General features: G+C 46.8%; 1 protein-coding gene across 3 annotated transcripts in view; it reads right to left on the bottom strand.

Annotated features, from left to right (window-relative positions):
• The window catches only part of ZFX (zinc finger protein X-linked), a 630,213-nt gene that overhangs the window by 443,243 nt on the left and 169,195 nt on the right, over nucleotides 1-17,775 (bottom strand). For all 3 annotated transcript variants that reach the window (XM_085622416.1, XM_085622415.1, XM_085622417.1), the window contains exon 3: nucleotides 9,414-9,980. In XM_085622416.1, the coding sequence (XP_085478542.1) occupies nucleotides 9,414-9,980 (567 nt within the window). The remainder of the gene's footprint in view (nucleotides 1-9,413; nucleotides 9,981-17,775) is intronic.

Below are 17,775 nucleotides of genomic sequence, written 5' to 3'. Positions count from 1 at the left end.
CCGATGCAGGGAGCGTTGGAGGACGCGTTTCAGTTGAGTTGAGGCTCGCAACTCCTTTACGTGTTTCCTCCCATACCCTTGATTCCTCGGGTTCTGAGGAAGATTCGCCAAGACCGGGCCCAAGTTATATTGGTCACCCCGGATTGGCCAAGAAGGGTGTGGTATACAGATCTTCTCCACCTCTCCTCGTGCCCTCCGCTCTGTCTCCCTCTGAGGGCAGACCTCTCGCAGTCGGAGGGGCCGGTTCTACACCCCCACCTCCAGAGCTTGCACCTTCATGCCTGGATATTGAACAGGGCAACCTGAGTTCTTTCTCTCTCCCGCCTGATGTGGTGGACGTTATTTTATCGACCAGGCGACACTCCACCGAGTCCATTTACTCATATAGGTGGTGTAAGTTTGTTAAATGGTGTGGAGAGAGATCCATTGACCCTTTAAAAGCCCACCTTTCTGATGTGCTTCAGTTTGCTCGTTCCTTGGCTCAGCAGGGCTGTGCTGTGGCCACGGTCAAGGGCTATCTATCGGCCTTATCGGCTTTTTTATGTCTTCCTGATCAACCGTCCTTATTTAAATCTCCTATTGTACTAAGGTTTATCAAAGGCCTTACAAACAAGTTTCCTCCTACTCCTTTTGTAATGCCACAGTGGGACCTTAATCTTGTCTTAACTTTTCTGATGGGGTTCCCGTTTGAGCCTCTTCACAGTTTTCCTCTGAGGCTGTTGTCCTTTAAGACGGTCTTTCTTGTAGCCATAACCTCGGCAAGGAGGGTGAGTGAGCTTCAAGCTCTTAGTTCTAAACCCCCTTTTTTAACATTACATGCTGAAAGGATGGTTCTTAGGACCAGGGCTGCTTTCTTGCCTAAAGTAGTTACTCCGTTTCATTTGGGGCAGTCTATTACTCTCCCTGTTTTTTATCCTCCCCCCTCATCCTTCCAAAGAGGAGGAAAGGCTTCATCGTCTGGACCCAAAAAGAGCTGTCAGCTTTTACTTGGATAGAATGAAAGACTTTCGTCTGAACGATCAGCTCTACGTGGGTTATGTTGGACATTCTAAAGGAAGAGCGGTGCACAAGCGCACTTTATCGAGACGGATCATCCTTGCCATCAAGATCTGCTATGCCCTGGCTGGTAAGGTTCCTCCTGAGGGTATTAGGGCTCATTCAACTAGAGCTAAATCATCTACATCTACTTTGGCCAGGGGTGTTCCTGTGGCAGATATTTGTAAAGCCGCGACTTGGGCCTCCCTCCATACTTTCGCAAAGCATTATTGCTTGGACTCTGAGATGAGGAGGGAGGGCCACTTTGCGCGCTCTGCCTTGCAAGACTTTCTGGTTTAGGAAGGTGGACACCCTCCTCCGGGAGTGGGGACTGCTGTGGGAATCTATTCACAAGGTGAGGAATCCACTGGCAGATGTATCCATCAGAAGAACAAAAGTTACTTACCTGTAGACTGTGGTTCTCCAGTATTGGTGTCTTTCATAGATTCACATGCTTGAATATTCCCCGTCGTCGAAGTGGGAGTCCCACGGCACATAACAAAGCAATGCAGCAATAACATAAGCCTATTAGGCCTACAGGAAAGAAAAAACCATAGAGTTTTCATGGATAGACAACTTGTCACTTCTATAACATATCCCTGTCGTTTTGTTCTAGGTCAAATCCAGCCAATCAGGTGTCCGCACCCTCTAGAACCCTCTCCCCAGAGACTCAGGCTCTCAGATTTTCGTAGCACAAGAGTGACATAAAGTCAAATACAAGGAAGAGCCTCTGAGGGGAGGTGGGTGGGTCGCATGTGAATCTATGAAAGACACCAATACTGGAGAACCACAGTTTACAGGTAAGTACATTTTGTTCTTCTCCAGTATTGGGGTGTCTTTCATAGATTCACATGCTTGAATAAGAGTAGTGAGCAGTGGTAGCAGAATAATACAAGGTACATAAGAAGCCAGATAGTAGTATAGACAGTGCAAAGATTATATGCATAAAATAATACACGTCTAACTATATATAACAGATATATAAACATATATAGATATATATATATATATATATACACACATCTTATACGTAAATATATAAATAAATAAAAGTACCTTGTATGCAGGAGGAGGGAAGCAACAGAGGCTCACCTTATTTAAAAAGATTACGCAGGACTGCCTGTCCTACAGCTGTATCCGTGTTGTCTGCAGCATCCAGACAGTAATGTCTCGTAAATGTGTGTCTGCTGGACCATGTCGCCGCTCTACAGATGGATTGAAGAGGGACTCCAGCAAAAAGCGCAGTGGAAGAAGAAACCTTCCTCGTGGAGTGCGCTTTCACAGCAGCAGCGAGAGGTTTTCCTGCTTGTTGGTGGCAAAAGGCAATAGCAGAGGATATCCAACGTGCTATAGATTGTTTGGTGACAGGATGACCTTGCCGCATTCGCCCGTAGGCGACAAAGAGTTGGTCAGTTTTCCGAATGGCAGCAGTTCTTTGAAGATAAAATTTGAGACATCTCTTGACATCCAAAGAATGAAGTGACTTTTCTGCAAAAGTTTGAGGATTAGGAAAAAATGTTTTTAAAACAACCGGCTGATTGAGGTGGAAATCAGATGGCACCTTAGGGATATATGCCGGATTGGTGCGAAGCAGAACAGAGTCTTTAGAAAATTGAAGAAAAGGTGGGTTAATGGTAAATGCTTGCAAGTCACTGACCCGGCGTGAGGATGTAAGCGCCAGGAGAAGAGAAGTCTTCCAGGTGACATGTTTGAGGCTGGCCTTATGTATTGGCTCAAATGGCGATTTCATGAGCTGCGCCAATACCATGTTTAGATGCCAAGGAGGAGGAGGCCGACGTATCGGAGGAAACATACGAAAAAGTCCTTTGAAGAATTGTTTCATTACTCTTGACGAGTAAAGGGAGTTCGAGCCATCTTGGCGGAATCGTGAGATTGCCGCTAAAAAGACTTTAAGGGTAGCATATGACAGGCCTGATTTTGCTAGGTGCAAAAAGAAAGGTAGTAGTTGTTCAGGCTTAGAATGGATAGGATGAATTTTGGCATCACTGCACCATAAACAAAAGCGTTTCCATTTGAGTTTGTAAGTTTTTACAGTAGAGGAAGCTCTAGCCTTTGCCAATACTTCTCTGCACTCCAAAGGGATGTCCATATTCACAAATTCAAAGTGCTCAGGTTCCAAGCTGCTAAGTGTAGAGATGCAGGATCGGGATTGCAAATTTGACCGTGTTCCATGGTCAAGAGATTCGGAAGAGGACGAAGCATGATTGGTTTGCACTGAGACAGTAGCAGCAGCTCCGTGAACCATATCTGTCGAGGCCAACGGGGGGCTATTAGGATGAGCCGACAGGGTTCTCTCCTCATTTTCCGTAGGACCTTGGGGACTAGAGGTATCGGTGGAAAGGCGTAAGCATAAATTTTGGACCAGTTCATCAAAAAGGCATTCCCACATGACTTTGGTTGGGGAAGCCAACTTGCGCAGAACTGGCATTTCCGGTTCAGATAGGTTGCGAAGAGATCCAGATTCGGGGGATCCCATAGCTGGAATATGCGATCCAGAATGGGTTGGTGCAATTCCCAATCGTGATTGGTCGTGGAGGATCTGCTTAGGGAATCCGCAAGGACGTTGGACGCTCCCGGAACATGGACTGCAGTGAGGGCGATGTGGTGTTGAATCGCCCACTTCCAAATCTTTTGGGCCTGAAGGGACAACAGAACGGACCTCGTGCCTCCTTGCTTGTTGATATAATGCATGCACGTTGTGTTGTCCGTCCTGATCAATACCGTGCTTCCGTAAATGATGCTTCGGAAAGCTTTCAGAGCCAGAAAGATGGCCAGAAATTCTAACAAGTTGATGTGTCTTGTCTTCTGATGAACAGACCACCTGCCTTTGACAGTAAGACCCTGCAGGTGAGCGCCCCAACCTTCGAGAGAGGCGTCGGTGGTAAGGGTGAATTGTGGAGAGTCCGCCAGAAAAGGACGCCCCGAGAAGACATGTTCTTCGTGAGTCCACCATAAAAGAGCCTTTTTGAGGCGATGAGTGACTCTGACTAGGTCGTTGAAAATGCCTGAGACATGAGCCCATTGCTTGTCCAGCTCTTCTTGGACAGGTCTCATCTTCAGGTGGCAGTGAGGGACTAGAGGAATGCAGGACGACAACATCCCTAGGAAACACTTCAACTGTCGGACAGACGAACTCTTTTAGATGGATAGAGGCCGCTAGATTGCGAAGACGTTGTCGTCGTTCGTGCGACACAAAAGCTTTCCCTAGAGTTGTATCCAGATTGGCTCCCAAGAACAGTCTGCTTTGAGCTGGGTGCAACTGAGATTTGTTTAAGTTGAGCGTGAGGCCTAGAGTTTGGAACAGGGAGCTGCAGACCAGAGTTTGCGTTGACGCCAGTTCGAAGGACTTTGCCTTTAGAAGGCAGACGTCTAGGTAGGGAAAGATTTGAATTCCCTGAAGGCGAAGGTAAGCTGCCACCGGTGCAAGGACTTTTGTGAACACTCGGGGAGCAGAACGAAGGCCGAATGGCAGGACTTTGAATTGAAAATCCCGTCCGGCAACCCTGAATCGGAGGAACTTTCTGTGTCTTGGCAATATGGGAAGATGAAAGTAAGCATCTTGGAGATCTAGCGTTGTCATGAATTCTCCGTGAGAGAGAAAAGGAAGGACCTCTTGTAGGGACAACATACGAAAAGTTTGTCTCTTTATGTATTTGTTCAGGGCTCTCAAATCCAAAATGGGACGCCATTCTCCCGACTTCTTCTGAATAAGGAAGTACCTTGAGTAGAACCCCCTGCCCTTCTGTAGTTTTGGCACCACTTCGATCGCGCCCTTTCTCAATAATATGTTTAGCTGAATCAAAAGCTCTTTCAAATGTGCAGGAGGGGGACCTCTTGGTGAAGTATTTGGAGGAATTTTTATAAATTCCAAAGCGTGTCCCCTGCGCACAAGATCGAGAACCCATTGATCTGTGGTGATTTGCGACCATTTGAAGAAGAAGCGGGAGATTCGACCTCCAAGTCTTGGAGGAGTCCGTGAGTGAGGGTAAGGAGAGTCATTGTTTCTTTGAGGAATCCTTTCCTCTGTAGGAAGATTTGCCTCTGTATTGTCTGTAATTGGAGGAATTTTGCTGCCGATAAGATTGTTGGTTTTGCGAGGAATAGCGGCCTTGTCCTTGCCTGTACTGGTTGGAATTGCCTCGAAAGGAAGAAGCTGTGTCAGTGTCCTTCTTGATTGCTTGATGGGCATCATCTATATGCTGGCCGAAAAGGGATTCGCCGTCGTAAGGCATGTCTAAGATCTTCGTTTGCACCTCTTGACGAAAGAACGTGGCCCGTAACCAGCCCTGACGCCGGAGGACTGCAGCGCCAGCCAAAAGACGGAAGCCAGAAGAGGACACATCAATGGCGCAATCTATAATTTCCGAAGAAATTCTTTCTCCCTCTTGGAGAATCTTCAAAGCCTCTTGCCTGGATGATTCGGGAATAAGATTGATCAGAGATGAAATGTCCGACCACATTTGGCGATCGTAGCGGCCTAAGATCGCCAAAGAATTGGCTGCTCGTACCGTTGCCGCCACCATAGTGGAAATTTTTTTCCCTATACCATCCAGCCTTCGACCTTCGCGATCTGGAGGTGCCGACAAAGGAGATGAAGGATTTCTGGATCGGCGTTGGGCTGCCTGAGTGATGATGGAATCAGGCTTTGTTTGCGAGGTCAAACAGGCAGGAGAATTTGGAGGAGCCTTGTACTTTTTGTCGATTCTAGGAAGGATGGCAGGAATCGAATTAGGGGTATGCATTAATTTAAGGCCCTCTTGCCATATGAAATCAATGATTGGAATGCAGCGGACCTGCTTTTGAGGTTGGTCCTTAAAGTCATATAAGAAACAATCCTCCTCTCTAGTTGTCATAGGGAGGTGAAATCTCTTAGCTGCTCTCTCCATGAGCAAATGGAAACCACCAATGTCAACTGGGGGAGAATCCAAAGGAGCGGGATCGGCGGGAGAAGGAGTTTGGATCTGATAATTGTCCCAGTCGGAAAGGAGGGAAGCATCATCCAGCTCACCTTCCTCTTTGTCCGCGTCATCATCCTGGTCCTCGATAACATCTTCATGCGTGAGAAGAGGAACCCCAAGACATTGTTCACTAGTCACCGGCGTCGGTGTGACTCCTGGTTCTCTATGAAACACAGATTGTTGAGGTGTCTGCGGTGTTGGAGTGGTATGCCCAGACCGTGGAAAACGGCGATTATAATCATCGAGCATATATTGCAAATTGGAAATCAGACTTAAAGGCAATTGTGCCATAGAAGGTTGCGGAAGTGGATGCGTGTCATAAGACGAGAAATCATCTTGTTGCAAATCCTCCTCATCATCTGTGTCCTGACACTTAATCAAGAGCTCGGAAGGACTGCGAGCAGGCCTAAATCTGTCATCCTCATATTCATCATTGTCAGATGAGAACAGTAACTCAGGAGGTTGCACAGGTGGTTTGAGTGGCATTAGGGTGTCCAGAGACGATTGCCGTCGTTGAAGTAGAGAGGTTGAAGTGTCTAAGGGTAGCAAATCCAGAATTGGAGCTGTAGTCGTCGTTGCCGGTGCTGAAATTCGCCGTTGAACTGCTGTCGACGACGAAGCCACCGTCGACGACGAAGCCACCGTCGACGAAGCACCCTTCGACGACGAAGCACCCTTCGACGCCGAAACACCCGTCGACGACGAAACACCCGTCGACGACGAAACACCCGTCGACGACGAAGCACTCGTCGACGACGTCTGCTTCTTCTTATGCTTGATACTCGTCGACGACAAAGTTAAAGGCAACGTCGACGAGATTGGTCTCACTCTCACAGATACCAGCGTCGACTGTGAAGACGCCGACGACATGATCATTGCTGGCTTCAGGGACATAGATGCCGATGTCGTCGATGTAGGTGCGACGACAGCAGCTCTCGTCGACGGAGGAAGGCTTGATGAACTAGTCGACGAGAGAGGCAGTTTGTGAGGTAAAAATTGCGTAGACGGAGTCTTAGACGCCTGAGAATCAGATCTCGGGGGCGTCAAGAAAACAGAGAGACTCCTGTGGGGGGAAATCACCCCTCTTGAAGTTGAAGGTTCTCCATGATGTTTCTTCACCATCTTAGGTCGAGGAGAAACTTTTTGAGAGTCAGAAGACCTCTTCAAAGAGGGAGCAGTTTGGATAGAAGACACACTTTCCACATCAGAAACAGGATTTTCTGAAGTCCTCAGCTTCTGTAGCCACAGAAGGAGACGCCCTTCTCTGTCCTTCAAAGTTTTCTGTGAGAAGGATCTACAAATTTTACAGTCCTTTACCAAATGTTCAGGATACAAACAATAAATACATTTTTTGTGAGGATCTTCAGAATGAAGTCTCAGTTTACAACAGCTCCCACAAGGTCTGAAGAGGGATTTCTTGGTTGAAGACATCCTAGACTTAATCTTCTGTGAAATATGAGATGAAAAAAACTGAGCAAGCTCAGGGAGACTCCCTTCACACGACGTGCGGTAGAAAATCTGAGAGCCTGAGTCTCTGGGGAGAGGGTTCAAGAGGGTGCGGACACCTGATTGGCTGGATTTGACCTAGAACAAAACGACAGGGATATGTTATAGAAGTGACAAGTTGTCTATCCATGAAAACTCTATGGTTTTTTCTTTCCTGTAGGCCTAATAGGCTTATGTTATTGCTACATTGCTTTGTTATGTACCGTGGGACTCCCACTTCGACGACGGGGAATATTCAAGCATGTGAATCTATGAAAGACACCCCAATACTGGAGAAGAACAAGTTACTTACCTTCGGTAACGCTTTTTCTGGTGGATACAGTATCTGCCTGTGGATTCCTCACTGGCCCACCCGCCTCCCCGTTGTCCACCTTTGTATATCTTAAAAGTTGTCTTGTTTGAGATGTTGTTATGCTTTCTGGTACATTGGTAGGAAATGCTTGTTTTATTTAGCTTTCCTTTTGTACATGTTCTATGTATATTTGATGGTATATTGTATACTGTGTATACTTTGAATCTGTCGTTGGTCCACCTGTGCGCCTCGGGGGCACGGGAAAAATGGGTGGGACAGACGTCATCACGCCGACGTGGCTTTCTTATGGCTCCGGTGACGTCATACGGAGTCGCGAGCGGACCCGATGCATTATGTATCGTCCACGTCGGCGTAGAGAGCTGGGGAAAAAAGTTCAGTGGAATGCTGGCGCAGGGGATATTCACAAGGTGAGGAATCCACAGGCAGATACTGTATCCACCAGAAAAAGCGTTGCCGAAGGTAAGTAACTTGTTCTTCTTACCTTTTCTGTCCATGTTGTTTTATTTACTATGAAGCACTGGAAGAATAACTTTGTCAAAAGGGCTTCGGACAGATGGTACAGAAGAAGTGTAAATATCTTCCTCTTACCCGATAGTGATGCTTGCATTTACTAGAAAGAGGTTTGGGTTTATACTATTTCTCAATTCATCCATAGGTAATGCCCTACCAAGATAGCAGGACGCCTGAGGGAGTGATCTTCAAAGGAAGAGCCTAGTTCAAGTTCCATAAACATGCCTGCAGAATTAAGCTTCTGGAGCCTATGTACCCCAGACTGCTCTAGGTCTGTTCGGTGGTGTCCAAATGCACCACAAATACTCTTTTGTGTCCCAGCAATACTTAGCACTTCAAGAGGTGGTGTGTTACCATTGATAGCCTCCTGAACAGGCTATGGAGGTTCCAAACATTATAGCAGTAGCCCTCACACCGTTACGATATTAGTTGCTGAAAAGAGTACTAAGCCCAGTACAAAAATCCACTTTCAAACACGTCAGGGTACATCTAGCCACAAAGTTGCTAGTCTTGTGTCGTTGACAACTCAAGGTGTATTCCTACACAGAAATTCTCCAAATGCAAGCAGTGTAAAGACCTGCTATTGAGAAGAAACCGCAGTACATAACATACTGCTTCATGAGGAAGGTCAATGACAAAAAATGTAAATCAAAAGAAAAATGTCCCTCCAAAGAGGAAGGAGGAACAATAGCCACTGCTCAAAAAACAGAAGAATATGAGGAGAAGCCCTTCCTTGCTTAATGCTGATGGGCGATAAAACAGGAACTGGGTGAGGACAGTTGATGTATTTGTAGGTGGTGGGGCAGATGCATAAGAGGGGACATACCAGGGGGCTCCCTGATCAAATAAAGTAATTAACATGTTTTTGAGAAGCCTTTTCCTGCCCGGACTGTGCTGCAGGCATTCTCAATTAGTGGTCAAGGAGGTAAAGCAGGAATGACAGAGTACTTCCTAACTAAAGGCAACAGTTTTAACTGATCACAGATATTCGTTTTTATAGCATGGCAGAAATCAAACCGACCTCCCCCAGGCTACTTTAACCAGTAATACTACAATTCCATAACACTCACAAGAAATCATCAGGTAGTCGTCACAGTTGCTTTTGCTGTCTTCATCTTGGCACTCTACAGGTATACCATCAGCATCAATCACTGCTTCAGTGACACAGTCTGTTACCAGGACCTCTTCTGAAATTATGTTGGCCGACAGATTATGAGACATAATGTCTGTTTCTAAGACATCATCCTGCACGACGTGCTCTAAATTGGCAACTTCATGCACGTGCATTACCTCGCCTGTCAATACATTTTCAGGTACAGAGATGGACTCCGGCGTGATGTCCGAAACCAAAACATCATCTGGAACATTACAGTGCTCCAACGAAACTCCATCCACAACTTCAGTGTCCAGTACTTGGTTAGGAATTATTATAGTTTCAGATACATTGCCTTCGTCCACGATGTCTGAGCACTGAACATCCTCTATCACCAAGTCATCAATTACATCCTGGATAACTACAGAATCTGCTTCATCTGGAGCAAAGTTATGCACATTAATATCGGAGTCCACATCATCTGATACAAAGACAGTCTCCTGGATTTCCACAACAATTTGATGATCTCCATCAAGAGGTGCATCTGTTCGTGAAAGACAGAACAATAAAGTGGTCAGAACACAATAAACAACAAATGCACCCTATTTATTATTGCAGCTAGTAGGCTGAAAACATACACTACACAGAAACAAACATTACATAATGTACCTCATTGCTATACAAAACCAAACATTCAGTAGAGCACCATGGAAACTAAATGTTATTCCTCTCAGATAAATAATAAATATCCTTTACAATATCTTCAACTAAATAAAACTTCAAAATTGGCATAGCTGGAATTTTTTAAATAGAAAGAGGATAACATGTTCATCAAGGGTAGAAACAATGGCTGGCCATTAGGAAACACCTTGGTCTGGAAAACTAATTAGCTTACTATAACATTTGCAGATCTGGATAACAATTGTAAATTTTAATTATAGTGAAGTAATATCTGGATTAAAGACAGTTTTTGCAGTTTCTACCTTGTACTTTTTATCTCCAAAGGCAGTTGTATGGACTTTAAGGTGATAAACACTCATATTACAGTGAACAGATAAAGCAAAAGACAGAGCCAGCTGCTTCAAGAACGATCATAAACGATGTCCTGAAAAGGAATATGCTACTTACCAGTGTGCATCTGTTCTTGGCATGTAGAGCTGCAGATCTACACAATTTTGCATAGATCGCCATCTGGTGTTGGGCCCGGATGTTTGCAGTTTGTTTTTCCTCTTGGAAAGTCTTTGGAAGTCACGAGGTCGGTGACTCCTCCCTTAGTTTGTATTGCGCATGGGCTTCGGCTCCATCCTCAGATTGTTTTTCGCCAACAGGGAAAGATGGAGCGTAGTAATAACAGTGAAGAAACCCATGTGTGTTGTATCTAAATAAGATAGACTGGAACAGATACAGGTAGCCGGGGAGGCGGGTGGACGTGTGTAGATCTGCAGCTCTACATGCCAAGAACAGATGCACACTGGTAAGTAGCATATTCCGTTCGAGGCATATGAGCTGCAGATTACACACTTTTGCATAGACTATATAGCAGTTCCCAACCCTAGCGGCGACCACCGGTATCTGTTGCAGTGGTTTGAAATAGTGTTTTTAGTACAGCCTGGCACACACAAGCTTGTTGCTTGGTTTGCACATCTACACAGTAATGTTTAGTGAAAGTGTGCGGTGTTGACCATGTAGCTGCTTTGCAGATATCATCTAATTGGATGTTCCCTAGAAAAGCCATAGAAGCCCCTATCTTTCTTGTAGAGTGGGCTTTAGGGGGAACAGATAGCGTGCGTTTTGCTTTATGGTAGCAAATCTGTATGCATTTTACAATCCACCTAGCTTTCCCTGATTTAGAGATGGGGTTGCCTTTATGTGGTGGAGAGAAAGAGACAAACAGTTGTTTTGTCTTTCTGAAAGGTTGTGTTCTCTGGATATAGTAAAGTAAGGCCCTTTTAACATCCAGTGTGTGTAGAGCCCTTTCTGCAACAGTTTGAGGTTGCGAGAAAAAAAACGGTAATTCTACCGATTGGTTTAGATGAAAGGGTGAAATGACTTTGGGTAGGAATTTTGGGTTGGTACAGAGGACAACCTTGTTGGGGTGCATTTGTAGAAAAGGTTCTTGTATAGTAAGTGCTTGTATCTCACTGACCCTTCTAAGGGAAGTGATGGCTACAAGGAAAGCTGTTTTCCATGTGAGAAATTGCAGTTCACATTTATGCAAGGGTTCGAAAGGCGGTCCCATTAGCCTTGTGAGAACTATATTTAAGTTCCACACAGGTGAGGGTGGTACTCTGGGGGGAATTATTCGTTTGAGGCCTTCCATGAAGGCTTTAATGGCAGGCACTCTGAAAAGTGATAGGTGCTGTCTGTTTTGTAGGTAAGCAGCAATTGCTGCGAGGTGTAGCCAAATGGATGTGTATGCAAGATTACACCTTTGTAGATGGAGAAGGTAGCATATGATGTGCTGTATAGATACGTCTAGAGGTTTGATTGTGTTGTTTTGGCAATAAACAACACATCTTTTCCACTTTGCAGCGTAGCAGGCTCTAGTGGTAGGGCGTCTGGCTTCTCTGATGACGTTCATACAGTCAGGGGGAAGGTTAAGGTATCCGAATTCTAGGATCCCAGGAGCCAGATCGCAAGGTTGAGCTGAGCTGGGTCCGGGTGTCTGATCTCTCCATGGTTCTGGGTGAGGAGGCATGGTGAGAGGTGTAACTTTTGGTGTGGCACTACCGAGAGTTCCAGCAGCGTGGTGTACCACGGTTGTCTGGCCCATGTTGGAGCTACTAGGATCAGTGTGAGGGAGTGCTGCTGTAGCTTTCGCACCACTAATGGAAATAGTGGGAGAGGTGGAAAGGCGTACGCAAATTTGCATGACCAGTTCATCCATATCGCAATGCCTTTGGACAATGGGTGTGGGTATCTGGCGGCGAAGCTTGAGCATTTTTTGTTTTCGTGGGTGGCGAAGAGGTCTATGTGTGGATGCCCCCACATCTGAAAGAACGGGTGAAGAACCTGCGGGTGAAGTTCCCACTCGTGGATCTGCTGCGTCTGTCTGCTGAGCAGATCTGCCATGGTGTTTTGGACTCCTGGGACATGTTGGGCTAGGAGAAAGATTTTGTGTGGAATTGCCCATCTCCATATGCTCTGTGCTAGTTGAGAGAGCTGTGGAGAGTGTGTGCCGCCTTGTTTTTGAATGTAGTACATGGCCGTCATGTTGTCTGTGCGAATAAGGACGGCTTTGCCTAAAACCTGTGTCTGAAAGGATTTTAGGGCTAGAAAGATTGCCAGTAACTCCAGATGGTTGATGTGGAGTAACTTTTGTTGCGGCGTCCATGTGCCCTGCACTGTGAGGTGTAGTAGATGAGCTCCCCAGCCGGAGAGCGATGCGTCCGTTGTTAGGATTACTTGTGGAACCGGGTCCAGGAACGGTCGACCTCTGGAAAGATTTGTGGTGTTCCACCACTGCAGAGAGCGATGGGTGCGACCGTCTACCAACACCAGATCTGTCAGTTGCCCCTGGGCCTGGTTCCATTGGCGCGCTAAGCACTCTTGAGTGGACGCATCTGGAGTCTTGCATGAGGCACTATGAAAATGCAAGAGGCCATCATCCCTATTAGTTGCATAAACACTCTTGCTGGGAGAGAGTGTTGAGGTAAGAATCTTTGACGCAAAGCCTGAATGCTTGCAATCCTGGCAGGATTGGGGTAGGCTATGGCTTTTGAGGCGTATATGGTGGCACCGAGGTATTGCTTTGTGTGGGATGGTATTAGGTGGGAGTTTTGGTGGTTCACCGTGAAGCCTAGCTGGTGAAGTAGCTGGATTGTAGTGGCGGTGTGATGTACACATTGGTTGTAGGACGCGGCTTTTATTAGCCAGTCGTCCAAATATGGGAAGACGTGAATGCGCTGTCTTCTGAGGTGTACCGCCACTACTGCTAAGCACTTGGTGAATACCCTTGGTGCTGTTGTGACCCCGAATGGGAGCACCTTAAACTGGTAGTGTTGCCCGTCCACTACAAATCTGAGGTACTTTCTGTGAGCATGATGTACCGGAATGTGAAAGTATGCGTCTTTCAAGTCCAGTGTGGTGAGAAAGTCGTTCAGGGAGAGAAGCGGAAGTACCTGCTGAAGTGTTACCATGTGAAAATGGTCCGAATGTATGTATGTGTTTAGAGGCTGGAGATCTAGAATAGGTCGTAGAGTCTCGTCTCTTTTTGGTATCAGAAAATATAGGGAGTAGACTCCTAAATTTTGTTGACTGGCTGGGACTTGTTCTATAGCCTGTTTTTGTAGGAGGGAGATTATCTCCTGTTTTAGTAACGTGGAATGTTTTTGTGACATTGGGCGTTGCCTGGGTGGAATGTTTGGGGGGGTAGATGTCAATTCTAGGCAGTACCCTGAAAGAATAATTTGGGTCACCCATTTGTCTGAGGTGATGGTCTCCCAGGCGTGAAGGAAATTTTGTAGCCTGCCCCCGACCGGAGTGGGATGGTCTGGAGGGAGCACAGGGAAGTCATTGGGTAGGCCGTGTGGCAGAGCGGGCGGTATTTGTTTTGCCTCTGCCTTTATTGTTATTGCCTCTATATCCGCCTCTTTGATAACCCCTTGTGAAGGTGGATTGAGCAGGGGATTTGTAGGACGTGGACGCGCTATCTGAGGAGTAGCCTCTGCCCGTGCCCTGAAAGGAAGAGCAGCGAAAGGAGCGCCTAGTAGGGTGTGACTGTAGGGCTCCAATAGATTTCGCCGTATCTGTGTCTTTTTTCATCTTCTCGAGGGCCTCATCTACCTTTGGACCGAATAGATGTTGTTGATCAAATGGATGGTTTAATATGGAGGCTTGTACCTCAGGTTTAAAGCCTGAAACTCTCGGCCAAGCGTGGCGACGGAGGAGGACACTAGTGTTAATGGCCCTGGAGGCTGTGTCTGCTGCGTCTAAGGCACAGCGTATAGAGGTGTTAGTTATGGTCTTACCCTCTTGAATTAATTCATTGGCCCTATTTTTGTATTTTTCTGAGAGATGGTGCATGATGGTTTCTAGTTCATCATAATGCGCTCTGTCGTATCTGGCCAATAGCGCTTGAGTGTTGGCGATACGCCATATATTGGCTGCCTGTGACGCAGTGCGTTTTCCTGACGCGTCCATGAGCTTTGACTCTTTGTCAGGCGGTGGTGCTTCGCCGGACGCCTGGGAATTTGATCTCTTCCTTGCAGTTGATACCACTAGGGAATACTGTGGCGCTGGCCCTTTGATGTAGGCAGGATCTGTGGGGGCAGCTTTATACTTCTTCTCTATGCATGGGTTGAGGACCCTAGCCCTAACTGGGTCTTTAAAAACCTCTGGCGCATGTTTTATTACCCCTTTGAGCATAGGTAGTATAGAAGTAGACCTATGTGCAGTATCAAAGGTGTCTAGGAGGAAATCTTCCTCTACTGGGTCAGTGTGTAGCTCTACCCCGTGATAATGTGCCGCCCTCTGAATTAGGTGGTGAAAACCTAATGAGTCTTCTGGTGGAGAAGGCCTGGATGGATAAAGGTCATCTTGTGGGACATCTGGAATGTCTGGATTATTATAATCATCCCATGGGTCTGGGGATCCTGTAGGGGTGGGGGTCTTGTGGCACATCCTGATCATCATGGTCTGGAGACGGGGTCGGAGAGCGATGAGGCAGGGGTGGAGAAGGCGAAGGGGGCGGAGGTGGAGAGGGTGGAGGAGGTGGGGAGAGCACTCTGAAAGGGGAGGTAGCACATTCTTTTTTCTTTGGAGATGGAGGTGGAGCTGGTTTGTCCAAATGTCTCTTTTTAGAAGAGAGTGCCAAATGTCCAGTTTTTGGATCCTTGGTAAGTGTCTTCTGCAAAGGATCCGGTGTAAATAGTTTTTGCGACACTGGCTGTTCGGTCGGCGCCGAAGTTTTCAGGGCCAATGGCTTTTTAGGCTTTTCTGTGCCGTGCTTTTTTGGAACCTCCGATTTTTTGGTCGGTGCCGAGACAGGCTTCGGCGCAGGAGTGTCGGTGCCGAGGGCCTTATGTTTGGTCGGCACTGAGAGGCAGGGTTTCGACACCGAGGGCTTTGGTGCGGAGCTCGGTGTCGAGGTAGAGACCGATCTCTTCTTCGGTGCCGAAGTGTGTTTATCGGCACCGGTGGTAGGCTGGCTCGAGCCCGAGCCGCTGGAAGGCTATTAGGCTTCTTCACCGGGCCCGAAGGTGGGGTGTTCGAAGCAGTGTCTTTGGTCTTGCCTAGGCCCGGAGGCGAAGGCGTGACCGAAGCCTTTTTGGGTGTCGGCGCGGGTGTGGGAGGGGGTATTTTACTCACGACCCTCTGCGCCGGGGTGATGTCCTCCACATCTGAGTCGTCGGCTTCGGAAGCACTGACTAGGTCCTCTTCGGTGTGCTGCTGTCCCGGAGCTTCGACGTCGTCCCCGAAGATGTCGACTGGAACGGAAGTCGAGGAGTGCGCCATTTTTCGTCTGGCCCTTCGATCTTGAATAGTCTTTTTTGATCTAAAAGACTTGCAGGCGGGACAGTCTCGAGCCTCGTGTTCAGGGGAGAGGCAGAGGTTGCACACCTCATGAAGATCGGTGTGGGGGAATTTGGACCCACATCGAGGGCACTTCTTGAATGGAGTTCTTTCCATCAGCCGGGACCGGAGCCTGGATAGGCCTGAAGGCCGCCGTCGATGACTGGAATCGAAGGTGTGTCGAAGAGAAGGTGATTGAGGAGATCAGGATCTGAACAATACCGCGAAGAGAGAGGATTTTGCTTTGATCGTTGAACTGGAATGTTCGGAACCGGAGCGTGAAGTATTACATCCGAGCCCGATGGCGGAAAAAAACAATCTGAGGATGGAGCCGAAGCCCATGCGCAATACGAACCAAGGGAGGAGTCACCGACCTCGTGACTTCCAAAGACTTTCCAAGAGGAAAAACAAACTGCAAACATCCGGGCCCAACACCAGATGGCGATCTATGCAAAAGTGTGTAATCTGCAGCTCTACATGCCAAGAACAGATGCACACTGGTAAGTAGCATATTCCTTTTCAGGACATCGTTTATGATCGTTCTTGAAGCAGCTGGCTCTGTCTTTTGCTTTATCTGTTCACTGTAATATGAGTGTTTATCACCTTAAAGTCCATACAAGACCAAATTATGTCCTTAGTCTTTTCTGTGCAACAAAGACAGTCCTTAGTAATGAACTATCAGATTTGCCCTGTTTGTGAGATGCACACAAGAAAAATAAATTGGTTGAAAAATGTTATTGGAAGACTTTGTGCGGATGAGCAATATTAATATTTACTTTTTGTTTACTGTAAGGACCTTACCAAAGGAATGCAATTACAGTCAGTTAAAAAGCAAAGCACACAATAAAAACAAAAAGCTCTGTGAAAGCCATAATAGTTCATAAAGTTACAAGATAAAATTGATAAAATACCAACCAACATATCGGGAACTGCACACACATTCCGTGTTCTCCCTCACAGTCAGACTGATGAACTAAACACATTTTACGACTATGGGAACTGTATGCAAGGAAAAAAATGTATAGTATACTATATTACAAGTGCAAACATAAAAATTAAACAAGGGTATTCCACACTTTAGGATACGGACAGGTTCCCGGCAGAATTTTACTCCACATATTCTGCGGAGTTGGTCCCTCACTTGGTCACGCTCTAAGATGCTGCCTGTAACAAAGTCTGCCTACCAGACACAACCAGAGGCCATTTTAGCCCCTGTTCTAAAACCAAATAAACCGTCCCATGACAAAACGGCATACCGCTCGCTGTCAATGATAAATATAGATTATAAAATCCTAAGCCGAATACTCGCTACCTGTCTCTTGCCTTTTATGACCACTCTGGCCACCAGGCTGGATTCATTCTTTCCCCAATATGGCAGGGAATATATGACGTCTCTTATCTGTCTTAGAGGCGAACAGGGAAGCCCCAGAGATGACAGCGGTCCTAGCGGTGGACATAGAAAAAGCCTTCAATAGCCTGGAAAGGCCCTACTTGTATGAAGTTATGGAGCGCATGGGGCTGGGGGAGGGATTTATCAAATGGACCAAACTCCTATATACTAGACCCACAGCTCAAGTGCTAACTGGGAGAATTATATCACAAAAGGTGGCCAGTAGGGAGCGGCACCAGACAGGGCTGCCCGCTCTCCCCTTTACTTTTCGCCCTAGCTGCGGAACCACTTGCAATTGCAGCACGAATAAGGCAGTTCTATAGAGGCCTTCAAGTCCGAAATACATACCGCCTCATAGCACTCGACAATGATTATCTGTTGCTGTTCCTAGAGGGAAGGGAGGAGGATTTGACGGAGCCCGCACGCTGCAAGAGAG

The sequence above is a fragment of the Triturus cristatus genome, chromosome 8, assembly GCF_964204655.1.
Source record: "Triturus cristatus chromosome 8, aTriCri1.1, whole genome shotgun sequence".
Lineage (NCBI taxonomy): Eukaryota > Metazoa > Chordata > Amphibia > Caudata > Salamandridae > Triturus > Triturus cristatus.
The sequence above is the reverse complement of the archived record's forward strand: the minus strand, read 5'-3'. Positions and strand labels throughout refer to the sequence as shown.